General features: G+C 36.1%; 1 protein-coding gene across 2 annotated transcripts in view; it reads right to left on the bottom strand.

Moving 5' to 3' along the window:
• VIRMA (vir like m6A methyltransferase associated) overlaps positions 1-18,526 on the bottom strand; it is a 59,692-nt gene that overhangs the window by 30,732 nt on the left and 10,434 nt on the right. For both annotated transcript variants that reach the window (XM_059901545.1, XM_059901548.1), the window contains exons 3-10: positions 16,486-16,572; positions 15,337-15,385; positions 13,651-13,819; positions 9,134-9,256; positions 8,293-8,565; positions 5,271-6,411; positions 1,673-2,164; positions 511-665 (exon numbers count right to left, since the gene is read on the bottom strand). In XM_059901545.1, the coding sequence (XP_059757528.1) occupies positions 511-665; positions 1,673-2,164; positions 5,271-6,411; positions 8,293-8,565; positions 9,134-9,256; positions 13,651-13,819; positions 15,337-15,385; positions 16,486-16,572 (2,489 nt within the window). The remainder of the gene's footprint in view (positions 1-510; positions 666-1,672; positions 2,165-5,270; positions 6,412-8,292; positions 8,566-9,133; positions 9,257-13,650; positions 13,820-15,336; positions 15,386-16,485; positions 16,573-18,526) is intronic.

Genomic DNA, 18,526 nt, shown 5'->3' with positions numbered 1-18,526 from the left:
TGCTATCATAACATGTACTCAATGTTATCAAATTTTCTACTTGGCAAGGTCAGAAAGCCAAGAACCAAAATAAAATAATAAAAAATTGTAATTAAATACCTTAAATTTTTCAAGACTGTCCACATAAGGTTTGCCATAAAAATGGATTTCTAAGTTGTACTTAGAGCAGTGTTGTACTTAGAAATACATATATAGAAAGCACACACACATGCAAACTATACACAAAACTGAACTTCTGAGTTCATCTTTAATTCTACTTTGATTAGGAACTTCAACCACCCACAAATTTCCATGGCTTTTCAGAAAAAGGTACTTTGAACAATTTCCTAAAAATCTTTTTAAGAACACCATATAAAATACCTCCATAAAAGGTATCTTAACTTTCAGAAAGTTAAAAACAGGGTATTACCAGGTATATAATCAAAACATGATAAAGTACTAACAACAGATATTCAAAGGCTTTTTTTCTTCACATATCATAAATGCTTAAAATAACTTCAAGTACCATACCTTGCAATTTAGCATTATTTTCATCTGCTTTACAAAGCTTCAAGAGAGATGCTGCATGCTGTTCTAGCATTTGGACATCACTCGAAGACTGAACCACCACCAAAATAAGTATGCATGCATAATTATAAGCTACTGACTTCTTAGACTTGGAATCACTGAAACAAAATAAGGTTTTAAAGTTTTTGAAATGAAAATAAATTTTTAGGAACAATTTTTAACATTTTTTTCTACTTGGTTTTAAAGGGATCAAGGAATTTCACAATGAAACGTGACTGACTTCCTGAAAACGGGAAATCGCATTTTAAAGTTTCACCTTCAATTCACCTGACACCACTACTTAAAAGTATGTAGTAACAAAGCGCATGCATCAAAATGGAAAGTGAAATTCTATTAAGAAATAAGATCAGAACAATGAAATATTAATAAGTGTACTTCGTTAGCAATGAAAGATTAGGAAGTACACTTCATCGGTCTCCTTTAAAATGGTTGTTCACTCTGGATAAATAGGAACAAGTGTGATGAATCAACCTACCACCATGATTATTCAGACTTCCACTACAGAGCTGTTAATATACAGCTAGGCATAGAAGTCACTGTTGTTTGCCTTTTATAGGTCCCCCCAAAAGATCCATCACTCAAGGAGTCATATCAAGACCCCGATGCAAAGGATGCCACTGCTTTGTATGGCATGAACCAGGAAGAGCATGTTTCTCTTCTCATACACTAAAACCCTCTGCCCTATAGGGCAAGTTCTTGAAAACTACTGTCATTCTCAATCCCCCTCATCCAGTCAAAACACTTCTGAAATCCGAGCACCATGAATAGCTTAGAAGGTGAGGGCAGAAGACAGCAAGATAGTCCTCATGACTCTTAAGGTATACGTATATTCCTGTACCTTAGGATTTCCCTCCACAAAAATTAGCAGGAGTACTACAGCTGCAATCTTTGTTAACACCGTGGGGAAACTGGAAGAAGCTGCTATTTCATTTCTTTATAGCCACATCTTAGAGATTTCATCATTCTAATCCTTAATTAAGAAGTTATGTGTTATGTCAAAAAATTACAGTTTTTATTTTCAAAACACATTCTTTCAAGAAACTACCCCATTAGTGATGTAGTTTTCCAATAAAATAGAAAATTTAAGGATTAAGCATAAAATTACCCTAAGGCTTCTTTGGAATAGTACTCCATTAGAGTAATAAGACTTTGGAGATTTTTCTCAAGACTGAAAACATGGCCAACAGCTGATCTTCCCACAGGATTAAAAGTAATCAAGTAAAGATTGTGAAGAGTTCCCAAGAGATCTGAATGGTCAGTTTCTTCACTGGCTGTACAACGCTGAAAATGGCTGAACAGTTCTGTAATACACTGCAAAGTTTGTGTTGAGTCCTGTAGCCACAAGGCAAATGCATCATCAATAACACCATCAGACTGGAGACCGTCTTCTTCATCTTGATCATAAAGGTGACACAGAGCTCGGATCAACAAATTTGTTGCTTCATATTCTGACATAAAAAAAAGAAGACCCTTCTGTGACTGTGCAAGAAACTTTAAAACATCTTTTGTGGCTTGCAGCACACCAGGGTGTGCACTTGTTACTGGAATTGACAAAAGCAAGGTAACCAACTCCAAGAAGTGATGACTGTGAAGATACCTGTAGAAGAAGTAATAAAATATATGTTAAGTCAGTGTAAAACATTCTTCATTTATTCAGTATTCATTAGACAGGAGAGAGGTAAAAAATTTAATGGCAATAATCCTTATCTTCAGCAATATACTGCTTTAACTAAAATAGTACTGTAAGTAGCAAGTCTTCTATACACTAGGCCAAACAGAAGTGAAAGTTCTGTAAGGCTTTTTCCTAGCATTCAAAGGATGTTTAATAAGTAACTGTGACAAGTTTTCTCTTTCCAGAATCAACCACGACTTTAAGATCTGGGACTTCCTTCCAGGCCACTTATCAAATGCTCCTTCCTTTTAACCATGGTCCTACTCGACCCATGGCATATCAGTATATCTGAATTAGTATATCTAGGGAGAATATAGTACATATACTATAAAAAACTTATAGTATATTCAGATTTACTATAGGTAGTATATCTGAATTAGTACCTCTAGGGGAAAAAAAACTCAAATTATCAATATTCAGTATTTAATACAATAGACTCTTTAATCAAATCCAAGAACCAGTTTTTAGTACACGTAGTTTTAGTAGAAAAAGTCTGAATTTACCTAACACCCCTAAATAGACCCAACTGCTACTGATAGAGTACTTTCACTGTCCTAAAAATACTCTGTGCTCCATCTATTCATCCCTCCCTCCCTCCCAATCCCTGGCAATCACTGTCTCCACAGTTGTGCCTTTTCCAGAATGTCATATAGTTGTAATCACATAGCATAAAATTGCCTCTTCAATCATACTTCTGCTTAAACTCAGGCTTCTGTATCATGATAAAAACACCTCCACTAACTTCTTACCACAAAAGTAAACATTATTATGCTCTAAGAGCATCCTTAAGCACCTCATGGAACGTTCAGAAAATAGTTAACATGGCAGGCCTCAGAATGTTTATTCTTAGAAAGGCCTGCTGGCAAGGTTGGCCCTTGGCTGGCCTCTGGGGACTTGGATTTTGGGAGGGTTTCCGCCCACCAACTGGAAAGAATACTCACTGCACCTAAACTGTTTATGCAAATAATATGGTTTATGCTGAACACCTGCTTTCCTTCTGGGAGTCTGGAATTCTGATACATGCTAGGTACTGGGTGCCTACATGGCTATCCCCCAATAATAAGCTTGGATGCTGAGATTCCAATGAGCTTCCTCAGTACGTAACATTTCACACGTGTCACAATTTGTTGCTGGGGGACTTAAGCGGGTCCTGTGTGCCTAAATGAGGAAAGGACTCTGGAAGTTTATGACTCGTTTCCCCAGGCTTCGTCCCATGTACCCCTTCCCTTTGCTGATCGTGTTTTGTATCCTTTTGATATAATAAATCGTGGTCATGATTACAACACAGTCCTGTGACTCCATCTAGCAAATCTCGGGGGTTATCTTGAAGACCCCAACATGGGACATTAGAGCCTTGCCGTCACTTCAAACTAATCCTTCCAAAATGTAATTATTTCTCCTTTCAAAATTCACTCTCCCTCCTAATTTACCAGTTTCTGTCCATAAAACCACAGTTCCAATAGTTACCTTGGCTAGAAACATCAAAGCTCCTTCTTACTTTCTCTTACTAGGTTCAGTTGCCAAGTCCTAGTAATGCTTTTTCACAGACTCTCAATATTAGCACAATATTTGTCTTCCCATTTTCTGTAAATGCCACTGTATCAGGCCAAGTACTTAGCACAACACCTACCACCTAGAATCTTCAGACAGGCTTATCTACCTAATAACTCCAATTTCTCTTCCACTGCAATATATCTTGTAACTATAATATAATCTTAGAACACTACTTTGATCATACCAGATCTGCTACTCCAAAATATTCGAGATCTTCCCACATTCTAAAAACAAAATCCCTGGGAATTCCCTGGCAGTCCAGTGATTAGGACTCGGTGCTCTCACTGCCAGGGGCCCGGGTTTGATCCCTGGTCAGGGAACTAAGATCCCACAATCTACGCAGTGCAGCCAAAACAAATAAATTAAAAAAAAAAAAAATCCAAATTCCTTAGTGCACAGCATTCAAAGCCCTTTATTTCCTAAAGTCTGATACCCAAACATACCTCCTCCAATTATGGGGAGAAAAACAAGACTTAGTAGGCCATTAATTACTAGTTTCCCCTCAATGACTATGTGAGAGCATCACCCTTTTCTGACACTCAGTCATCCTCAGTGCATGACTTCAATTCCTACTTTATCAAAAATAGGATCAGTGAGAAGTGCCTTGTCTCCTCTACTGTCTCCACACTACAAAGATATCTGTATTTGTATACATATAAGGTTTCCTTTCTCTTGTTCAAAGCCAAACTCCTACTTTGTACTCTTGACCTCATCTCCTACCAGACCTTGCTTTAGCAATTACCACCTTACACTCCTGTAAGAACTCAAACTAAGGCAAGATCTGATATTTTCAGCTAAAAATAGGAATGGATAGGTACAGATTTTAGAATGGACAAGTACTGATTTTCTGTTAATGCACTATGTTCCAAAGCAAGGCAAAAAATACTCACAGAAATAAGGAATAACATAATAAAAATGCAATTTTTGCATTTAGTTAAAAAATTATTTACAGGCAAAATGCCAAAAAAGAAACTCAAAAATTAAAACAAAATTTAAAAAATCTACTGTGGGTACCTAATAATGGCAAAACTGTACCAATAGATAACTAGTGAGTTAGACGGCAGAAACAAGTGGTAATTAAACCTTTAATATATCTTTAACCAGGTAATCTACAATGTATTACAGTGATAAGGTACAAAGAGGTTTACACTGAAAAGCTCTCTCCTTCCTGTTCCATGCTCTTTGTACCACCTTCCCAGAAGCCACTCAGCGGTTTCTCATTTATTCTTGCTCACAGACATGCTTATATAAGCACTGTTGTTGATTATTACTATCTTTAACTTAAGTTGCTATTACAACTTTAAGTATTAACTAAATATAGCTCACCCATAGTAACATACTTCTCAGTTCCACTACTACTTATTTTAAAATATCAAGTATCCTTGACCTACAGACAGAGTAAAAAAAAAAAACCAACCACATAAAATTGCCTCTAATGACTGGTAAAATATATTTCCCAAAGCCAAAAATGTCTTACCTAAAGAGAACAGGGTACGGATCATCCCTCTCTGGTGGTCCAGTAATACGTGCCATCGTTGGGAAAGACTTAACAGGAGGTTGGATCATTGTATGAGGTGCAGTTTCCATTAAATGAAAAACTTCCTCTAAGAGGTTAATAAGCTTTTCTATTTCCCCTTCACTTATATTTGAGGATTCCAAAAGATCCATATCCAGTGAAGCCTCTACCTCATTTTCATATTCTGGGTTTGTTCTCTCAAGTCCAGTATCTGTATCATGATCAGGTTCACTGTGGTTAGGAACAGAAGAAGTCTTCTCTGCTAAATGGTCACCAAGTCTTTTAATCTCTGACAAAATTTCATAGAAATGGCATTTCTGAAGAATAGCTGAACCAGCAGTGACAACCCTCACAGTCTGATCTAAAAGTATGAGCTCCAGCAGTTTTTGATAGCCACTTTTTTCACTCTGCCTACTTCTTAAAAATGCTTCCATTCCTTCTGTCATACTAATGACACTGTCCAAAGCTTTAAATGCATTTAACTTAAGGGAAGATGAGACATGGTCAGCAAACAGGAGCTCAAATAATCCACTGATCACTCCTGCTTGCAGCAGTCCCATGACTCCTTGGGCCCCACATTCTGCTAGTGAGGATACTAATTTGGTCCCAGCTTTGAGCTGTCGGACATTTAAGGCAATGGGTTGGCGAAGGGCTACTTGTAAATTTAAAGCTTGCATGGTCCAGTCTATCAACTGGCCAAGGGCGTCTTGTTTTGTGTTTTTCAATTGCAAATAACTTAATCCTTTTATTATTAAACTTGGAATTTCTTCTAAAGCTGTTACCCATTTTGCACCTCTATCTTCTTGATACAAATCCAACAGTTCAGTTAACTTCACTGAGGCTTCTACTGCCCCTGAATTTTCTTTATCTGGACCTTGATCCTTCATTCTACTGATTTCAATTTCAAAAGTAGTCTTGTATGGACAGCTGAAGTATAAAAGTGGTACAAGCTCCCTGTCATATGGATCATACGTCATAGGAGGAACTGAAGCTAAGTCTTCAGCAGTGTATTCGACATCAAAGTTTGGATACTTAAATGTTTCACGTTCCAAGTCAGCAATTCCGTCTTCATCACTGGAAATTTGTTCATAACCATCATCCCCTGAAAATCAGTTTGAATAATATTTAGTTGTTACATCATTGTTGTTTAATGCAGAACAATCTGGTTTGTCAAAAAAATCATTTAATAGTGTGGCAAAAAATAAAAATTAATGATTTCCTCAACAAAATTAATTTCTGCCCCAATATCTTATCAACAATTACTAACATTTTATAGTTTCTAATAGAATAATTATGGAGAAACTTCATATGTGAAGTCTTCTATTATATCTGTTCAGCTTTACAACTAACTCTGCTACAGATATTTTCCTCACAAAATTAAATTAGAAATGCCTCAAAAAACAAACCAAAAATACCTCTCTCAGGAGGAAAGAAATTAAGCTTGCCCTCATGAGAGAGTATTTTTAAGATGGAAAAAATAAATTGATGGGCCAAAATTATTAAATTAACTAAGAATTAGTACCATAAATGCCAAGCTACACCAAATATTTCCAGGAAGAACATTCTATGTTCTTTTTATAACACGAATTTCATATTCCTTCACTTTCACGTCTCTGTATTTACCTGTCACACAGTTTCCCCAGTTCTGTATTATGTTTTTAGGGAAAATTTGTTCATATAAAGTGCTCAGCTTTGCCAAAACAAAGAGTTTTCATATTATGACACATGCAGCTTTTTCCTCTATTTATTAATACAGGACTAGAAGTAATACAGGACTAGAGACGGAAAACTTGTTGGTTTTACTTTTTAACACTACTATTACCTGGCTGTGGTAAAACAGAGATGTGCAATTACAGCCTAAGAAAGAAAAGGAAATGGTTCCACAGTATTCCTCGAGTAACAGCCCTCTTTTGACATTCTTTAGCTCAAAACAATTTAGCCATAGCAATACACTCATATTTGAAAAGGAAGGGCCTATAGAGACTTGACTCTGGAACAACCACCAGATGTCTTCTGGTAAAAATCAAATTAACCAGCCTCATTCTCTCACCTTCTCTATAAAAATGTCATCTGATTAACAAAGCCTGCATGAAATCTAACTACTACTTGCCAGTCAAATACAATAAATCTAAAAAGGATTTTGTGGTAATATGGAAATGGGGTTAAGCTAAAAAGGTTATCACTCAATAACCCAATTATTTATATTTTGTAAAAGAGCCCCTGTGATACTAGAATGGTCCTCTCTCTCATGTAGAACGACGCTCACCCTTACTATCTTATAAAAGAACAAGGCAGATAATCTGTCATTTTACATAAATACTTTAACACTACATTCCATTTATTGGAGAAATTAAGAGCCAATTAGCTTAAATATCTCTTTTTGCTTTCAAAGGAAAAATAAAGCCTAACTAAAGGACTGCATAATGCTGCCATATGTCCCTGCGTAATTGAGATTTTTCCTTCTGAATTTCTAAAAATAATGTAGCATTTTGCCAAAATATCTAGGTGGCAGACATCTTTAGCAATTCCACCCAGCTTAAAACACCACTCCTTTACTCTCAAAACAGATCACCAAATCCCTAATCACCATGTATTTACTGCATATCCCTGCTTCCCTGGACAAAGCTGGTGGTATCAAGGGGCAGCTGATACCACAGCAAGCCAAACAGCATCTCTCTCCCAGACAACTGGATCTGGATCTGAGACACAGCCAGGTAGTTTAGACTGGCTGGTTAAAGAGAGGTTAAACATGTGGGGTGAACAGAGATATAACAGTTAGTTAACAGAATATAAATTAGAAACACAAAACAAAGAAAAGATGGAAATCCCAGCTCTAGTCGAGTCTTAAGGCCCAGCTACAGTCTGACTCTTAGGTTTCTTGAAAGCCATTTATCTCTGCTACAAATTCTTTTGCATTACTAAAAGCTACATCAAGCTAGTTTCTAGCACTTAAAACCAAAAAGTCCTAGCTAATTTAACCCACCTTCACCTTCTTCATCTTCTTCACCTTCTTCCTCTTCATCTTCCTCTTCCTCCTCAGGGATACTATCTACTGTATGGCGATCATCCTCATCCTCATCCTCTTCTTCCTCGACATCCACATCATCTTCATCGTCTTCTCCTTCTTCTTGTTGTTCCTCTTCTACTTCTCCTTCATCAGAATATTGACCTTCCTGGGGAACAGAATTCCGATCAGGAGAAATGGGCTCAAAGTAATCTTCTCTATGAGGAGCATCCTCTTCCTTGTCACCAGACACTGAAAAATTGAGGTTTAAGGCACAGATTATTTTGACTTTTTAAATAACATGAGGCAGAAGGACTGGATACTGCAACTACTTAATGACATTCTGGATGATTTACCTCATAACATCCTTAAAAGAAAAAGTGGTAGAATTACTTGCTTTTAAAAAATATTGAGTATACAGTACACAACTTTATACAGTGAGAATTAATAAAGTATGCTATGTTATGTTCTAATACAATAATCCTCTTCTTTTTTAGCTATTAAGTAACTATACAGATTTTTATCTCTTCCGATACCTACTGTTTATTTTTACTGGTGCTGTTCTGTACGTACCACTGTAGCACATTAACATTTTATTTTCAAAGTAATGTTGCTTCAGCTTCAAATTAATTAACTGATTTTTTTTCTTTTAACAAATTCACTTGCCAACAAAAAAACACAAGAAAACACTGCACAGAATGGAGGCAGAGGATATTCATCAAGATTTGATTACCAGCATCTAATTTTTTTTCTTTAATCAAAAAGTACTATTAACATTAATCAAGAGGGGGAAAAAAACTATCACTGATATTATTTCTACCTGGCAATGGCATGGGATCATCCTCATCATCATCAGGTGGAGGGGGTCCTGGTGGAGTTCTTGGTCCCCTTGGCTGTGGTCTCGGAGGACTTCCATTAAACTGATCTTCTTTCTCCCCATCAGCTAATTTTATTAGAAAAAGAAAAAGAACTTTCAAATGACTTAAGTATAGCGAAATAAATGCATGACAAAAATGCTATTCCTCATTTGAGTTTTCATCTTCAGAATTTATTAACTTTTTCCTTCCTGACATGTAACAGAAATTTTGCTAATTAGTTTATAATGGGAAAGTTAGAATTTCTGATGTCCCATATACCAAAATATAATGTATGTAACTCTTGGGCATTATCCCAGAGAAATGGAGACTTTGTCAGACGCTGTGATAAGGCTACAGACAACAGAAAAGATCAATGAAACTACAAGCTTAGAAAAGATAAAATTAACAAACCTTTAGCTAGACTCACCGAGTAAAAAAGAGGACTCGAAATCAGAAATGAAAGAGGAGATACTACAACTGATACCACCAAAACAAAGGATCATACCAAGCTACTATGAACAATTATACACCAACAAACTGGACAACCTAGAAGAAATGGATACAGCCCTAGAAACATACAACCTACCAAGACTGAATCATGATTAAATAGAACATCTGAACAGACCAACTACTATAAGGAGATTGAATCAGTAATCAAAAACCTCCCAAAAACAAAAGTCCAGGACCATACGTCTTTACTGCTGAATTCTACCAAATATTCCAAGAAGAATTAATACCAGTCCTTCTCAAAGTCTTCCAAACTCGTTTACAAGGCCAGCATTACCCTAATACCAAAACTAGACAAGGATGCCTCAAGAAAAGAAAGTTACAGGCCAATATCCCTGATGAACATACATGCAAAAATCCTCAACAAAATATTAGCAAGACGAATTCTATAATACATTAAAAGGATCATACATCATGATCAAGTGGCATTTATTCCAGGGATGCAAGAGTGGTTCTGCATCTGCACATTAGTCAATGTGATACATTAACAAAATGAAGGCTAAAAATCATATGATCATCTCAACAGATACAGTAAAATCATTTTTCAAAATTCAAAATCATTTATGATAAACACTCTCAACAAAACAGGTATAGAGGGAATGTACCACACCATAACAGGCCATATGTGAAAAGCCCATAGCTTTAACATCATTTTCAATGGTAAAAAACTGAAAGCTTTTCCTCTAAGATCAAGAACAGAACAAGGATACCCACCTCTTGCCACTTTTATTCAACATAGTGTTGGAAGTCCTAGCCAGTGCAATTAGGCAAGAAAAAGAAATAAAAGGCAACCAAATGGAAAGGAAGAAGTAAAACTGTCGCTCTTTGCAGATAACCTGATACAGGTATACCCTGCTTTTTGGAAGTTCATTTTATGCCATTTCACTTTTACAAAAGACCTATCTTAGTACCTGTTTTCACTAACCAAAAGAAATCCAAAGTGGATTTTCACTTTTACAAAAAAATGTGAAAAGAGAAAATAAGTGTTAAGCATTTGTTTTGCACTGAGCTGTTATAGAGGCAACATAACCCCAAAGAGTGAGAGTGGCACTGCCAAGCTCCTTCCCTGGCAACTACACTCAGCATCTCAGCATTTAGCCACCATAGCTTTGAACTATGTCGGTGAACATCTGGGCTTTATCTCAATTTATTTTGTGCGTCCATTAGCAAGATGTGTCCTAAGGTAATTGTTTCTTCGTTTTATACCATTTTGGTGTATGAAAGGTTTCATAGGAACACTCTATTTCAGACAGCAGGGGAAACCTGTATAATATAAAGAAAACCCTAAAGACTCCATTAAAAACCTATTAGAGGGGCTTCCCTGGTGGTCCAGTGGTAAAGAATCCACCTTCTAACGCAGGGGACATTGGTTTGATTCCCTGGTCGGGGAACTAAGATCCCACATGCCACGGGGCAACTAAGCCCACGCACCACAACTACTGAGCCCGTGCGCCTCAACTAGAGAGCCGCGTGCTGCAAACTACAGAACCCACGTTCTCTGGAGACCACGCACCACAACTAGAGAAAGAAAAACCCGCCTACCACAACTAGAGAGAAGCCCATGCACTGCAACGAAGAGCCCGCATGCTGCAATGAAAGATCCCGCATGCTGCAATGAAGATCCCGCATGCCAAAACAAAGACCCAATGCAGCCAAAAATAAAAATAGATAAAAAAATTTTTAAAAACCTATTAGAACTAATAAACAAATACAGTAAATCTGTAGGACACAAGATCAATACCCAAAAAAGGTTGCATTTCTATACACTAATAATGAACTACGAGAAAGAGAAATTAAGAAAATCCCATTTACAATTGTATCCAAAAGTATAAAACACTTAGGAATAAATTTAACCAAGGACATGAAATACAAGTATGTTGAAAACTACAAGATATTGATGAAAGAGACTGAAGGAGACACAAATAAATGAAAAGATATTCTGTGCCCATGGATTGGAAGAATTAATACTGTTAAAATGTCCATACTAGGGGGACTTCCCTGGGGGTCCAGTGGTTAGAATTCCACACTTCCACTGCAGGGGGTCCGGGTTCAATCCCTGGCCAGGGAACCAAGATCCCGCAAGCCACACAGCGTGGCCAAAAAAAAAAAGTCCATACTCCCCTAAGCAATATACAAATTTAATGCAATCCCTACCAAAATTCCAATGGCATTTTTCACAGAAATAGAACAACAATCCTAAAACTTGTATAGAACCATCAAAGACCCCAAAGAGCCAAAGCAATCTTGAGAAAGAAGAATAAAGCTGGAGGTATCACACAACGTTACAAACAACGTTACAGAGCAGTAGTACTTTAAACAGTATGGTATTGGCATAAAAAGAGACACAAAGGTCAATGGAACAGAACAGAGAGCCCAGAAATAAATCCATGCATATATGGTCAATTAATTTACCTGTGCTTAGCAGGTAAGATATAAGAAAAAAGATTAAACTACAGTGTGTGACCACCATCAGAGCAAAGATCTCACACCACACTATTATATAAGGATTTAAGAGAAGCAATGGTCATTTTATTTGTGCTCATAAAATACTAATTGTAAAGCAAAATATTTTCCCCTATGACCTCAACTATAATTTCAAAATTTATTCCCAAATCTCCTTAGCTCAACAGCTTACGAGTAATACTAGAGTGAGGAAAAGAGACCCTGGAAAACATGAGTCTATAAAATGAAAGTCACTAAAGTTTATTAGAGGTTTTTTGTTTGTTCTTTTATAAAGTTGCTTGTGCTTTATTTTTATTTTTTTAATATTTATTTATTTATTTAGGCTGCGCCAGGTCTTAGCTGCAGCACGTGGACTCTTAGTTGTGGCATGTGGACCCTCAGTTGTGGCACATGAACCCTTAGTTGTGGCATGCATGAGGGATCAGTTTCCCGACCAGGGGTTGAACCCAGGCCCCCTGCATTGGGAGCGCAGGGTCTTACCCACTGAACCACCAGGGAAGCCCCTGTTTGTTTTATTTTTTTTCTCCCCGCCATGAGGCACATGGGATCTTAGTTCACTGACCAGGGAATGAACCCATGCCCCCTGCATTGGAAGCGGGAGTCTTAACCACTGGACCACCAGGGAAGTCCCTAGAGTTTTTATTTTTCTTGTCTTGAGTTAATAAGCAAAAGGTTCTCAAAAGCAGGAAAATCTGCCTTAGCTAAGATTTAGACATCTAAGGAAATTTGAAATGCAGTCCTGATAAAACAAATGCCATTAACATGAGTATTCCAAAAACACCTACCAAATTTACTGCCTATTCTTCAATTCTTTGAAAGACAATTTTCATAGTAAACCATGAATAACCATGGATTATATTATCATATACATATTTTAAATGAAAAAAAAAAACACCTTGGGTCAATTAAAAAAGCATTCTTGCAAAGTAGAGGAAGAAAATAAAATGCAACCACTTCAACATAAAAGACACTCTTATAGGAAAGAATGGGAGACTGACAGATAACTTGTCAAGCCTTAAACAAGGTTCAAAAAGTATAAGAGTCCTTTGAGTTACCTTTTCCTACTATAATGAACATAAGTGTCACTGATAAAAGCAAATTTAAAATTCTCACCAAGGGGACATCCCTGGTGGCGCAGTGGTTAAGAGTCCACCTGCCAATGCAGGGGGACATGGGTTCGATCCCCAGTCCTGGAAGGTCCCACATGCCATGGAGCAATTAAGCCCATGAGCCACAACTACTGAGCCAGTGTGCCACAACTACTGAAACCCACATGCCCTAGAGCCCATGCACCACAACTACTGGGCCCATGCACCACAACTACTGAAGCCCACGCGCCTAGAGCCCATGCTCTGCAACAAGAGAAGCCACCGCAATGAGAAGCCCGCACACTGCAACAAAGAGTAGCCCCTGCTCGCCACAACTAAAGAAAGCCTGTGCACAGCAACGAAGACCCACAACAGCCAAAAGTAAATAATAAAAATTAAATTAAATTAAATTAAATTCTCACCATGTTTTGGATTCCTTTTCAAACTTGGCTGTGGCTGGGGAGGTGGTGGAGGTGGAGGTGGAGGTGGTGGAGAGTCTCTGTCATGACTTATGACTCTATCCACTGATCCATATATTGCCAGTGTCAGACAGTTGTACCAGCCTCTTAGCACCAAACCATCAGTATTCACCTGATTTGGGGGGAGGGGGAGGGGAAGAGATATCTTTCAAATGAATGTTTTACTATGTCAGAAGTAAACTGATATCAAATTAGTTTGTGGTTCAACTAAAGTATAAAAGTATGCTGAAATGCAAAGGTCAATACTGGTGGAAATTCACCCAGAGGCACAACTTTTGCATGGCCCTCCAGAGTTACCATACCTAAAACTGTCTCAGGACTACATCTCCCCAGTTCTATACTTTAGGCCAATCCTATTCAAAAAGCATAACCAGATTCCCAACCAAGAAAAGAGAAATGAGAAGGAAATTACGAGGGAGCTACTGCCAATTCATAAATTAAACCCAAATAGTTACAGGGGTCATGGAGATACACAAAAGTACAAATTGTGCCCAGTCTCAAGAATTATAAAGCCTATAAAATTATACAGCATTCTTTTTACATGACATGCAGGTATATTCTATGTATCTACATTGTACTTAAAAAGTAAGGGTAACCAGAGGCATTAAACAAATTGTTTTTGCTAAGAAACTTTATCCTAAAAAGATCAAAGACTTTATCAATGCCATTAACCCTCAATATTTCCTTATAAAATAACTTTATGTTTTTCAGAGCTTATCTATTAATCACTCTATCTTCAGAATAACTATGAGAGGTAATCAGAGCAAACATTATCAACAAATAAGAAAATGAGAGCGTCAGTAGAAAAATTTGGCTAGAAACCAAAGCCCCTGACTTCTGAGTTCTCCTCCCACTCTACAGCGTTGGGTAAAGATGAAATAATAAGTGGTAATGGAACCCTAGAGGGTTCTAGAGGAAGAAAAAAATTATTATTCTCCTTGCTAACCTTAGTAAACTCTAGCAAAGGGAAATCGGGGACCAGAAGAAAGGCTCAAAGACTATGCCCACGGATTGACAAACTCTAAACAGAAATACCACTGGAAGGAAGATAAATAGATAAAGAATACAATTTTCAGTCTAAACAAGGTGCAGAGGATTAAATACCCATCCCCCACCAAAAACAAACAGCAGGCTGAGTAGTTCCATATTAGATCACCATTATTTTTGGATTTTGGCTCTTCCATGATTCAGATCTTTTAGATGCTTTTAGAATGGCATTTGGTATCAAGAAAAAGACACTTTTGATACGCAAGGAAGAAGTATGAAATATGAATTTTAAAGAAAACTTAATTAAGGTACAATGGTGTTTAATAATAATTTACCTGCCTGTCTTCTGAATTTGCCCACCTAAATGAAAAGAAGGAAAAGCACAGATGCTGGCTTCTTCCTGACCCAAGTATAAAATTAGAATAAACGGCTATATGGGTAGATAATAGCATTACAACGTCTTTGCTCCATTTTAAAATAGATTCTGGAATACAAGAGGAATCAGACAAGAAATGATGATATTCTGCAGAACTAGAACCAAGTAAGTTGACATTCTGCATCACTGGTTTATCTGGATCAAAAACTCTGAATGGAGGTGAGAACAACGGTAGTAACAAGTTGAAAACTGACTTCTACAATTACCTTTGAGTTGGGTCTAAAGATGATGGAAGTATTCTCATCATATTCCAGGCTGCCAAAAGAGTAGGAATAAATATATAGGCTCAAACACTGAACATCACAGTTCATGAAGAAGTTTTTCTAGATTCATATATTTCAATCAAATGCTAGATTTGTGTTTTAATGAACTACAAAGTTTGGGTTTAATTTACTCTCCACAAAATGATATCAAGAAAAAGTATAAAACAAACCCCCCAGAGATTCTGGTCCAATTGCTTTGAGGTGTGTGTGAGAATCAATGTTTGTTTAAAAGCATCCCAGGTAATTCTAATGTACAGCCAGAGTAGAGACCCATAGCATTATAGTCTTCAAAAAAATGTATACTGGGACCAAAATTTTTAAAAAGCACCTATTTTTATCAGGTACTGACATAAGAATAACATTCTATAATATTAAAAATTAGCTGCTTCAGATTACCTAGGTTCCCTTCATTTTAAAAAGAGGTTAAATTATCAATATAATTTAATAATAAATGAGTGGAGAATCAATAAAAGAATAAGCAAAATCTAGAAAACTTAATTCCTGACAGGGACAGAAAATTTTCCATTTTTAAGCTGCCTTTAAAAAATTTTTATTTTATAAATGAGTTTTTATAAATGAGTAAACCCATCTGACGGTTAATTCATTTGTAGACATCAAAACAACTAGTGTTAGTCATATCTAGCATGTATCACGTAATTCAAAATAGGAGTAACTATTAACAAAATTCTCATTTTACAAAAATGTGACTATGGAATTTTAAATTACGTAGTAGTGTGATGTAAAAAACATAGACAAAATCTCAATGTGTTTATATAGGTTTTTTTAAGAATCAAAAAGTAATCTTTTCCAAATTAGAAGGGTATTATCAAATCATGTGATATGTATAATGCATACATCAATAAAAAGCAAACAAAAGATGGTTAATGTTTCACACATTTAAAATTTTATTTTATAAATAAACTCAACATGTTCTTAGGAGCTTGACATTTCCTTAATATTGTCGATTGAGAAAATTAAACCCTGAGTTCTTGGGTCTACCACCATACATAGCCTTTTCTTCTATCTAAAGAATAAAAAGGTTTTGCTTACTAACTTATGAGTTTCTGGTGAAATTACCTAGTAAGTACATACCTTCCCAACCTATCGAAAACTGGGGCACTTGGTTTGCTTACATTGTTAAAGAATAAGTCTAATTGAAATGTGTGCGGTGATGTCTCCCTGTGAATGAAACAAAGTTGAAACGTCAGCCTTTACAATAATCAGTTCCTAAATTAAAACAAAAGACAAAGTAAGTACAAATTTAAGAGCAATTCTAGAATTAAGATAAAATATTCCTAATATGTAAATAACAAAAACACGGAGTTAACTGCAATATTTCCTGTAATTTTATTCACATCCAATTCTCAAGTAGTCAACTATTCACTTTGAGTATTACTGAAAAATTTTTAGCCATAAAATATCTTTCGCCTGCTACTTGGACCATTTTAAAACACACAGATATTTAAATTTTTTAATGTATTTTAATGCAAATGCTAATTAATCATGATATCTAGTTTTATAATTCCTTATATCATTATTCTATTAGCAAAAAGAATCAGGCGTTAACTAACTCTAAGTTGTAAATAATAATTACCATTTAATTTCAATTTAACCCACATTCATACAGGACTGTAATAATAATTTGAGCATCAGAGTCCTAAATTGTGACTTAAAGCCCAGACTGAAATTTGTATAGCACTGATTTACATAAATATTTTGATTTTTCTATAGACTTCTATAATGAAGATAAAGCCTATTTAATTTGCATTAGAATGAAACCTTGCTACACCCTTGCTGAAATTCTTTAGGCTCAACTAAAACCTTGATTTTTAAACAATGCATGCTTTGTTGTTTATTTATAAAAAATCCAAATGGTAAAAAGTGTAATGCCCAGAGTACTCTGAAAGAGATTCCCTTATGTATTTCTGGTAGAAGTACAAACAGGTACAATCATTCTGAAAGACAATATGGCAATAAAATTCAGGAGACTGAGAAAATGTTCACACCATTTGATCCAAAAATACTTTTCTCTACTAAGTGTTTCTATGGAAACACTAATATACAAAGACTTTTTTTCAAGAGGAGGTGCATTATACAAATAATTTGAAAACTAAAAACCATCTTATGGTCTCCACTTTAAGAACTAGCCAAATAAATAAGAGTACATTGATTTGTTAGATTATGCAGTCATTAGAAATCATATTTTCAAATAAATTTAAATGATGTGAAGTACTCCTGACATAATGTTAAATGAAATAAAGGAATACACAGAATAGCATGCAGTGGGATCAGAGCAGAATCATACATTTTATCTTACACAAATTCAACTATATGTGCTCAACAGCTCTAGTCTCTCTGTCCTATCCTTCCTCTTCAAACCAGACCCTGGCCTCCAATATCTCAAGGAAAGGAAAAAGGACTGAAATGCAAATTCTTTCCTCTGGAAGCACCAAAGACTCAGGTCCTGGTCACTGAAAAGCGATTTAAAGAATCAATGGTAATTTGACTCCACTAGACTTTCATCTTAAAACTTGTTGACTCTAAAACCTAACCTCACATAAGATACCACATTTACAAAACACAAAAAACCAAAATATATATACAAACGCACACATATAAATTTAAAAACACATGGCTTCAAATGTTAAGATTCTCTCAGAATGGAGGGATAACAGGGGTTTTAATTTTACCTGACATAGTTCTGAATTTCATAATGAGAAAAAATACTATCATAAAGTGTGCTGCACAAATATATCATCTCTAACATTACTTTCAACCTTGAGATTTCAGGCTTCCCAACATCTTACATATTTGTATTACTGAATCAATACCTTATTTTACTGTTCTACAACATACTGTGTATCAAGTTGTTTCTGATAATAATTTCATATTTGGAACTATTAAAACATGAACAGCCATTCACGCCCAGCTAAGAAAAAGGAGAGAGATAAGAAGAGCAGAAATGTAACAAATACTCTTACCCACTGCAGCTAATGGCAGAGATTCATATTGCCTGCTGTGGTAGCCAGCCTCCAAAATGGCCCCCAAAGACCCCTGCTTCCTGGTATTCACACCCCTGTGTAGTTCCCTCCCACACTGTACCAGTAGAATATGTAATCAACAGAATATAGTA

This window comes from Balaenoptera ricei, chromosome 17 (assembly GCF_028023285.1).
Source record: "Balaenoptera ricei isolate mBalRic1 chromosome 17, mBalRic1.hap2, whole genome shotgun sequence".
NCBI lineage: Eukaryota > Metazoa > Chordata > Mammalia > Artiodactyla > Balaenopteridae > Balaenoptera > Balaenoptera ricei.
This window is presented reverse-complemented; position numbering and strand designations above follow the sequence as displayed.